At 36.1% G+C, this 10,355-nt stretch overlaps 1 protein-coding gene and 1 long non-coding RNA gene across 2 annotated transcripts; one reads left to right on the forward strand and one right to left on the reverse strand.

Moving 5' to 3' along the window:
- Nucleotides 1-1,145: 1,145 nt before the first annotated feature.
- Nucleotides 1,146-2,258, reverse strand: LOC117680729 (uncharacterized). The gene is made up of 3 exons (XR_010712272.1): nt 1,832-2,258; nt 1,553-1,742; nt 1,146-1,264 (listed from the first exon to the last, which is right to left on the reverse strand). It is a non-coding gene; the product is annotated as an uncharacterized lncRNA (long non-coding RNA).
- Nucleotides 2,259-5,683: 3,425 nt separating this feature from the next.
- On the forward strand, nt 5,684-9,743 carry LOC105328156 (uncharacterized). The gene is made up of 3 exons (XM_011428927.4): nt 5,684-5,819; nt 7,195-7,431; nt 7,730-9,743. The coding sequence occupies exons 1-3, from the start codon at nt 5,780-5,782 to the stop codon at nt 8,707-8,709; spliced, it is 1,257 nt and encodes a 418-aa protein (XP_011427229.3). The 5' UTR covers nt 5,684-5,779; the 3' UTR covers nt 8,710-9,743.
- Nucleotides 9,744-10,355: the final 612 nt, after the last annotated feature.

Raw genomic sequence — 10,355 nt, forward strand, 5'->3', positions numbered from 1 at the left:
TAATAAATATCAGCTTTACATTTTTATACTTCGTAAAAAATATGAAAAAAATCTGCTGATCATTTTCACTTGAAAACAAAGGTCCAAAGTCGCTAGTTATAGAAAATCGTTCCCTGATTATCCTTCTTGATTTTCCGATTTTGTGACGTCAGATGAGACCACTTTTAACTTGTTAATATAAGTGAAAACAGCGGAGAAGTCAACAACGTTTGTTATATTCATTTCTAATGGAGGAATTTGACGAGGGTCCACAGTTTGTTGTACAGGGGTACCAGTTTGAACCTATTAACGCAAATCAGACGGTAGAATCTTCATCTGAAGATAGTATTGACGAAGACGATGCAGATGATCAATCCGCACTGGTTCCATGTAACACTGACTGGTAAAATATGTCTAAAATTATTTAGCAAGTTTAAGTTATTGAAATCAAACTCCATATATAATTGAGTAGGATGCACAGGGCAGATTTAATCATTCATTCACGCTTTTCAGCATGTTTTAAGCTGGTTAGAATTTCCTCTGCAAAATTCATTCACGATATATTAACAAATTAAACATACTTTTAAAGTATATTTTCAGTTACTCCATATAGATATGCAAGTCAGATTTTGATAATAAATGTATTAGTTACAATAAAGAAAATGTTATTAATTACCACCCTTGGAAGATATCTAAGATAATACTTGATACATGTAAATATTTTATTCATGTCGTTTATATTACCCAGCTGTATTTTTTTTATTGATTGATCTTACACAGGTGCAGCTGTAACAATTGTTCATCATTGACACGGCAAGAGAATGCAGATGCTGCTTTGGAATTCCAGAAGTAGCTAGGAAGGTTCATCAAGAAAAATTAAAGTGTATCACAGATCATGAAAGTTTTAAAGTTAACTGCATAAACCACCATGTGTTACAATTATCGTATTTTGAATATATCCACGACAATGGACCTTTGGGAGATGAAGAACCAATCCATGAGTAAGATCTTTTCTTGAAAATGCATAAAAATATCAACAGAAATCAGTTAATCAAATTTTACAGGGAAATAAAATCCCAGTAATTTAATTAAACATATCACAATTTAAAAGTCGCCTTCATATATCGCATGTAGGCTTTATCGACACCTTGCTTATAGAGGATTTGTCAGGTTTATATGGAGGCGTCTGGGACGAGACGACACAACAGGAGGATTCTACCAGCCTGTGTATTGACGGCGATCAGGAACCAGTTTCCCAGCCAGCAGTACTGTGGGTTTCGCTATCCTGGAGAAGAACGTTAAAATAATAAAAATGAAATCTAGTCTTTAAAATTATTTTGTTGTGATTTTGATCATTCAAATATACAAAGCTGAAAGCAGTGCATGCATATTTAATATATGTTTTAAATAATTAACATGTACAAAGTAACAGAATGCATATCATAAAGTTAATGATGTACATTAAATGTCTTTTGGTGACCATGAAATCAATATAAGCTAAATGTAACACATCGAGAGGATTAGACAGTATAGAATATACATGTACTGAATTTTTAATAATTAATCAACATACCTGTTATTGTCTATTATTAAAACGGCCAATATGTTGCTGGACAGTCACTTGTTTAGGTGGTTTCGGAGTGCTCTGGGACAGTGGTGGGGGTTGTCTTCTTGGCAATCTGTCAAGGGCCTCTCTAGCTTTTACATAGCTATCGTTGACAGTTCGCAGAGTTACAACACGGCCATCAGATCAAAGATGTAGTCTTCAAAATAGAGAAAAGATATTAACAACCAGATGTTCATGTACACTGTACATGTATAACTTACATGTAGCATTAAACATAAAACTTACTAAAAGTTTGATCAACTTTAACTTCCTTCGCAACACCTTCTCCTTTTCTGCCCTTTGGATATGAAACACAGTATTGCTTCTATCCCTCCCCAAGTGTAAACTGATCTGTAGTTTGACATTTTGAAGCTGTTCAGCAAATTTCATATTATTCCTCAAGCGCATAAAGAAAAAAAGTGTGGAAAACTGAAGTAGGACAGACAGACGGACGGACGGACGGACTGACGGACACAGAAGAAACACAGTGAAAACCGGTAGGGGACTAAAAAGTGAACAGCTTTGGGTGCGAATGAGCACACCACTTTGTGGAATGCCTCCAAGCAAGGAGTTTGACCATGTGAGATGACTGTTCGATGTCTGTTTATAGCAATCGTCAACTAATTCCAACTCTAAGAATGCCTTAGATCCTAAAAAACAAAAACATTTAAATACAAATGCACCACAATGTTAAATGCATATACATAGAAAATACATTATAATTACAAGGCGTCACAAGAAAATACTGCAATAACTTTTATGATGTTTTACAAGTGAAATTAATTCCATTTAAACATTTTAATACAAAATAGCAAAAGTACCTAATCCAGAGTCTGTTATCCACAGGTCCATGAAGGCACCTTGGGTATAACTCGCCGTGTCCCTCGTAAATGTCCGACACGGGATTTAGTATGGAGACCCATTTCTCCCGAACCAAATCTCCATTTCCATCAATGGTAGCTGCACAGAAATAAATGTGATTACTGATGGAGTTGGCCCATGCCCCAATCAGTTCACAATGTTTCTATTTGGAAATGGTGTCCGGCTTTTTGTAGACTCCTATGAATGGCTAAAACGTCTACTTAATATTTGTCAATAAAGACAATTTTTTAACAGAAAAATAGTAACAAATATATGATATCTGCAATGAATTTACTCTAAGATCGCATAGTGTGGGCCGACATATGTTGTATCCATCAAGAATATGCATATACCCTAATTACCTCGATCGTCCTTCGCTTTAAGAAGGCTGTAGATGTCCTCGGTTTTTTCTCAACTTTCTCGATCGGGAGGTCAAACAGAGTAGGAATCGCATCTGGCCGAAGATCCAGCTTCTTATATCCGCACTTTTTTGCTAAAGCAGGGAGTGTAGTAAATTGGTCGGGCGTAAAATGTTTGGCACATAACTTTGAATAGTCGGTGACTTTAAATCCGTCGCGGCGTAAATTTCGTGTCCAAATTCTCCTGAACTTCGGATCTTTTGGAAATAGGTACATGGATACACCCTTCTGACTCCGAATATTACAATTGAAAGCTACGCACTGGACCAAATTGATGGATAAACCTAAGAACTTTCACTATTAGTTGCTAGCGTAACAATCCCAATATTACGTCAAAGTGGTCTCTTTTGACGTCAACAACAAAGGGAGATCAGTCATCATACTTTCGTGATACTTCTACAGACTGGTTTATTTCGATGGGCGTAGTTCAGCGTTCGAATATGTGTAAAATAATTGTTGTTATATCTTCAATAATCAAAATAAAATTTATTTTCGGGCATAACAGAATTTCTCCAGATATTGTCACCTATGACCTTTAATCTTTCTACCTGACTATTTCCTGGAGGGTGTTTGGGACTGGGTCTAGTCTTTCGAATTTTTAAGAGATCACAGAGCTCTGCAATAATACTACTTTCATAATTTATTCCTTGATCTGAATGCAAATTAAAGGGACTACCAAACTTTCTTAAAACTTCATTTAAGAGCACTGCGGCTGTCGTAACTGCTGACTATTCCGCTATGGGGAACACTAACCATTTTCAAAAGTAATTCGTGACAACTAGTATATAACGATTTCCTCGGGGGGGTAAACGGTAGTGAGCCAATGATGCCTGTAGACAATCGATCCATTGGTGCACCTACTCTATCTCCTAGCGGGCCTCCGTCTGCTTAGACAGGGTCTTGCCTCTCGAACACTCTACATACTCCTGAATTGCTGCATTGATCCTTTATCCAATACCAGTAAAAATATTTTTGTGCCTTACTCAGGGTTTTCTATTGTCCGAAATGTCTTGACAGCAAATCACCGTGTAATTGTAGAATAACTTCAGTCTTCAAACTTTGGGGTACAATAATTATCTATTCTCATCAGACCCGTTCCTTCTTCTTAAATTTGCTAAACGAAATACCGTTTTTTAGAAATAAGGAAATCCAGAGATGCGAATAGTTCCTGATTACTATGTTGTTTTATATTATTTCCTCATAAGAAGGTCTGACTGTCGTTTATAACAATTTTATAGCAACTCGCAGATTTTCATCTATACTTTGTTTCTTTTTTAGATGTAGACGAGTGTAAGTGGCTTCCACTGGGAAAAATGAAGCATCACATCATCCTTATCAGGAATATTCTTGGTTTCTTTATTAGACGATCTTGTTTAAACTGCTCTTGTCTTGTTTGCCGCATTCAAGTAATTTTTAGGCAACAAATAATTTATCTCTATTGCCCTCCTCGAGCACTTCTTACAAGAGGAACACTGCAATAAAATTTGATGCGCAGAATATGAACAACAACAGTTATTGCGGTTCTCAATTCTTGACATGGCGTGCGCATTTCCGAGTCTATGTCCTTGGCTGTACTCAATAGAAATTATAGTCTGACAAGACCTCAATTCACCTCGCTATTCTACTCTTTGGTTTCTTTAAACTAATCAACCAGATAAGGACTCTGTGGTCAGTTATCGCCTTGAATTTTCTACCTTATAAATACTGTCTGTAATATTCTATGAGATTATTCAGGGGTAGAAAGCCCATGATGCAGAAATTTCCAATTTATTCAGGGTTATGCTACCATAAGCTATGACCTTTTCTCTTCCACCCTAAACTTGAATGAGGATGGCCCCAACTGAACAATCATCCGTGTGTAGGATAAATTTTCCATCATCATTTATCAGGTATGACAAAATGTTAGGTTTTGATAAAATTTGCTTCAACTTCATGAATGCCTGCTCACCGGATTTTGACCAAATGAATTCTTTGTTTTTCTTTGTTAAATCAATCAAAGGCCTCATGGTTTCTGCAGAATTTGGAACAAAGTGGCGATAATGTAAGCCCAATATTTGTATAACCTCTGTTACGTTCTTTGGGGTTTGCAATTCCTAGATTTTTTTCTCCATTGGGTTGTATAACTTCATTTGAAACCTAATGACCTAAGAATGTTGCTTTAAGAGCAAAACAAATTGCACTTCTCTAGTTTAGTTTTAGGCCTGCTTCTTGAATTTGTCTAAAACATGTCGAATTGCTGAGGGAAATTTTAGAAACATACGAATTCGCTATGTGTCTCAAAATGTAGTTGTTTTTCCTCTCGACCACTTTTTTAGTTTCTAGGATAGTTTCGATGGAATGGAATGAAAGAACGTTTTCTTCAAAACTGGCCTACACGTCTTCAAAACGTTGAATATAGACATCTATTAGCTTCTCTGAGTAGGGAAGTATAACTTCATAATCTGCTGCAAACTCCTTCCGTAGAAACGTCCATTTCTATGAGCCTTTCGTCTGCAATGCCTGCTACTAATAGCACTCTCTCTCCTCTCTATCTCTTTCCCTCACGTAAACGAACCTATTTCTATATCGAAATGGTTTTGCCTATTTCTTTGAGGGGTTCGCTACTACATATACATGTTTCAGTCGATTTCTAAAACAGTGATTTTTTATTCTTTGGTAATCTGTTGAAAGATTTATCTGAAATCACAATCCTAGCAGCTGTATTATCGAAATTTACTCAAAGTCCATTTAACATTCTTATGAGATGAACTCATTCATTTAATTGCTTAAAATTTTCGTCAGATGTTTTCTTTTCTTCTTTCCTGCAAGCTTACTTTCCAAATTAAAACACATGAGGAACACTTCATAATTCTTTGTACATAGTAAGGCAAACTTCTCATACACACAGGAAGTGCGAAAACGAAAGTGAGCATGTATGGAAGTATCACTTGTCAACAATGAGTGTACGATCCAAAGTAAGTTACTATGGTTAATCATTCATCTAAACCATTATTAAAAAAAAGTATATGCCTCCAAATATCTAAATTTATGTTACAAATATCGCAATTTAAAATAACGGGAGGGAGGGGGTCAGATTAGTATATACATACTTGGCTTTCAAAATAAAAGCCTTCGAAAACGTGGTAAATATTGACAATCGTGCTCAAGGCAGTCTTTGATTTAGACGACGCCATTTAAGAACATGATAATTCTGATATTCAAAATTTTGCTTTAACCACTCGACTAGAAAAATACGTATCATTATATTTTTTCGTTGATTATGCCCCAATTTGAAGAAGGGTAGGCATATTGCTTTGCTGGTGGTCGGTTAGTTCACCAACACTTTCCGTTTATTTTCTTCGAAGAGGGTGCACATATCGAATTGAAATTCAGTATACAGATTTATCATTATAATATCTAGGTTAGTTTTGATTTTGAGTACGATCGAACAATTTTCGACAGAGTTATGCCCCGTGGATTTAAACAAAGCCAATTTACATGCAGTTTACATTCATTTCATTCGCAGAGAATGTCCATATTGAAATGAAATTTAGTATACAGGTTAACTATAATATATTTAGGTCAAGTTTGATTTTGGGTACGATCGAGAAATTTTTGACGTAGAAAAGTTCCATTTATAATAATATTTTTCACAATTTCCGTCCATTTTCTTCGCAGAGGTTGCACTTAATGAAATGAAATTGGGTAAACAGATTAAATTTCTAGGTCAAGTTTAATAATGGGTACAATCAAGCATTTTTTGACAGAGTTATGTGCCTTGGACTTTAAAAAAATTTCAATAATTTGCAGTTTCCGTTTATTTTCTTTGCAGAGGTTTTAAATATTTACAGTTTTGGTTAATTTTCTACGCGGGAGGGGGGGGAGCATAAGTGTTTTACAAATATCTCTTGTTCTATTTGTATTGATTTTTAAGGACTAGATTAATCTCCATGATAAATACATAAAAGAGCTCAATATTTATTAAGATTTTTAAAAGCTAAAAAAATAAATGGAATTTTTCTTTCCTCAATGATAGTACTCTACTTAATGAGAGTTTGTAGCTTAACAAATCATATTTGAAAATATGTAGAGAACTGGTAATTTGTTAACCATCTAAACTACTTGAATAAAAACTCGAACTGCTTACTATATTTTTTGCTATGTGCCGCTGTCATAACCATTTCTTACATAAATTATTGAAGTGTATTTATCGCGAAATCTGCTTTACATGAAAGCTTGGTTTGTAGAGTTTGAATTGTTATGGGGCATCTACTTTTTTCATTGAATCATATTCTACATTGTGAATGAGATAAGTTCTCACATTTACTAGTATTTACTTTTCTACGACAGGATGTACTGTTGACTATTTTGACCATGGGTATTATACAGAACCACAGGACAAGTCCGTCATTTTGTCCTCTCCCAGTTCTTCGCCAGACACTTGCAGGGGGATGTGTACGTTGGATATCTCATGCAGCGGGTTTAGTTTCAACAAGCTTACCGCAGAATGTCAGCTGTCACAGCTCTCTAATCCTAAGTCATCTTTATGCAGTTCCTGTTTCTTTCATAGCAAACGGTGCACATCAGGTAGTAATTACTTTCAATACTTGTAATTTGGAATGACAATTAAGTGAACAATGTGCAATGTATACTGTGAAATCATTAGATTTCGTGGTGGCTCATTTTTCGTGGAATTCGTGGGTACCTCTCATCCACGAAATAATATCCTTCACGAATTGATGAATTAGGGTAATAAAGTCATATTCCCTTTTGTAGATATATATGAATACACGAAATTACGTCCCCACGAACCTGTAAAATTTAAGTCATCCACGAAAATTGGCCCCCACGAAATTTAATGATTCCACAGTATTGTCTTTTCCAGCACCTGACTTAAAAACTTTACCCGTATCCAGCACAACCATCAGTACAACTCCTGTGAAGTCTACCTCCAAACTTTTTACTAAACCAACAATATCAATGACGAAATTCTACACAACTGAGTCGAGTAGTACCATGTCCAATGTAAAACCAAGCCTGGTGACTTCCGCGATTTCTAAAAGTATTAATGCCAATACAGCAGATGAGAAACATTTTTCATACATTACAAACGGTCGTTCTACATTTGAACGAAACTACTCAAACATCAATGACAATAAAACTGAAATGGTCAAGTTCCAGATAACTACTGCATCCAGCGTAAAGCCCTCAACAACAGATATTGGAACTTCAACAAGTCTGGATAAAAGTACCGATATAAGTAATGTACGTCTGACCTCAAACATAACACCTCAGCCCACTACAGATGTCCGAAACACCACACCCATCGCACTTACTTTTACATCGTCAAACACTTATTCACATTCGAATGCAATAAAGGTTTATACCCAAACCAGTCAATCCCCAAATAACACTCGTATCGTTCAATCGTCACAGTTTAGTGACCGTATTTTTCAGAATACTACTACGTCTAACCAATTGCAGACATTTACAACAGCATTTTCGAATTCCCCACTCAATTTCACCAACGCAGTATCAACGGCGGATGTACAAATGACAAGTGTTAACAACCAAATCAACAATTCAACTCCACGCATTTTATGCTCTTGTTCTTGTCGTGAAACTGAGTCCAACTTGGATCAGCTTATTTTGCAAAGAAAAAAAGAGCTGAAAATGGAAGTTAAGACACTATCGATAACAAAGAGAAAGTATATTAGCGTATCAGATCCTCGTACGTCTTCCAAGGCTGTTGGATTTCTTGGAATCTTGATATTGTGCTTGTTTGGTGCTTTAATTGTTGCAACTGACTTAATCAATCTCATTCCCAAAACTTCGAAGATTTTACCAACGAATACTTCAAGTTAAAAGTGTTTTAATTATGTTTACCATTCTTCAACGATACTGTAGTAATTCAGTGAATCATATTTTTTTGTATGTACGAATCTTGGCCAGTGCAGGAATAGAGCTCGTTTCAAAATACCATCGATTTTCCCACTTGTTGACAGTCTTGTTTTCGTCAGCAGCTCGCTAAATCCAGACGCCCGTCTCTTCGCCGGCATCAAGGACATGCCGCCGAAACTCCCCCGCAGTACGACCGCATTAGAGCTGGCTGGGTCGCTTTGCCGGTGTCGTATTATATTAATAGTGCCTGTTTGGGAGGGTAACAGTTGAAATTGACACCCCGAGAAAACCATTGTCAACCGACGCGAAGCGGAGGTTGACAATGGTTTTCGAGGGGTGTCGATTTCAACTGTTATCCTCCCAAACTGGCACTATTTATTTTGTTATACTGAATGTCTTAATTTTTAAGAAAATTTTACTGCTTCTATATAGGAATAACGTGAATTCTACAGCGAACCGTACGCGCATAATTTTCGCGCATGTAACAATTTTTAATGTTACCCGTTGCTAAGTGTGTTGCTAATGCTGAGGGTAATAGAACGGATTATGAACTGCGTCTTAACCAATCAGATTTCAGTATTTAACATGAAAGTATATCAAAATTTAAAGTCCACCCCGTAAGGCGATCAATATTGATTTTTAATTTTAAGGATTTTTTTCCAAGAAAAGTCAAGTCGGTGGACGAAAAGAAAAAAGACATGTCAGCTGCTGGCCCAGGTACTTTGAGGCAACTCTTGCTGCCATAAATCACTACCACCTCCAATTGTGAGGACTCCAACTGTGCGTATTGCATGCAGACACTAGGTCTGAGGGTCTGTTGTTTTTTTGGGTTTGTAAATGTAGTTTCACTGCAGGGACCAACCTAGAGCAAAATTTTTGGGAGACTTCAATTCTCTCGAACAGAAAAATAGGGAGAAGTTTGAGAAATCAGGGAGACTTCCATTACTTGACAATGGCATAACGCTAATGATGTACACAGATTCAACCTGTAATAATTTAAATTAAAAAACCAATTTATTAATTCAATTTATTTGAGGCATTCATACATTAAATAGATGAAATGTGTTGTAATTGTGTTAGCTAAATGACAAATAACAGTGACAGTTTCTGTATTTCTGTGTATTTTGGGGTTATTAGTACAGCCCTTTGATCCAATTACAACCGTTATGTAGAGGGTCTAATTTATTTTAAAGATAAATGTAAACAAAGGGTTTTATGATTATTTAAGCATTAATTTGGCAGAGTTATTAACTAATTACAAGTTACCACCTAATTGTAGCATCAACACTAAAAAGAAATAAACATTGGTTGCACAGTATGTGGTTGCATCATCCGTATATTAGGCCTACCCCTAAAGATAAGACAGTCTCAGTAATTATCCTTATTACAACAGGGGTTAACTGAGGCTGTGAAAACGTCTTAAGAATAAGTTAATGATCATTTTATTGCCTTTTGAGTTAATTTAGACGATTGTGAATTCAAAATAGAGGGCGACTTCCAACTTCTCTTTTGGAGGAAATTCCGGCGAAGTTACCGACCAAAAAGCGACTTTTTCGCCCAAGTCGCCCCCTTCAAAAACAATGAAACCAATCCAACAATGTTCTGCAACA

Source organism: Magallana gigas, chromosome 3 (assembly GCF_963853765.1).
Source record: "Magallana gigas chromosome 3, xbMagGiga1.1, whole genome shotgun sequence".
NCBI lineage: Eukaryota > Metazoa > Mollusca > Bivalvia > Ostreida > Ostreidae > Magallana > Magallana gigas.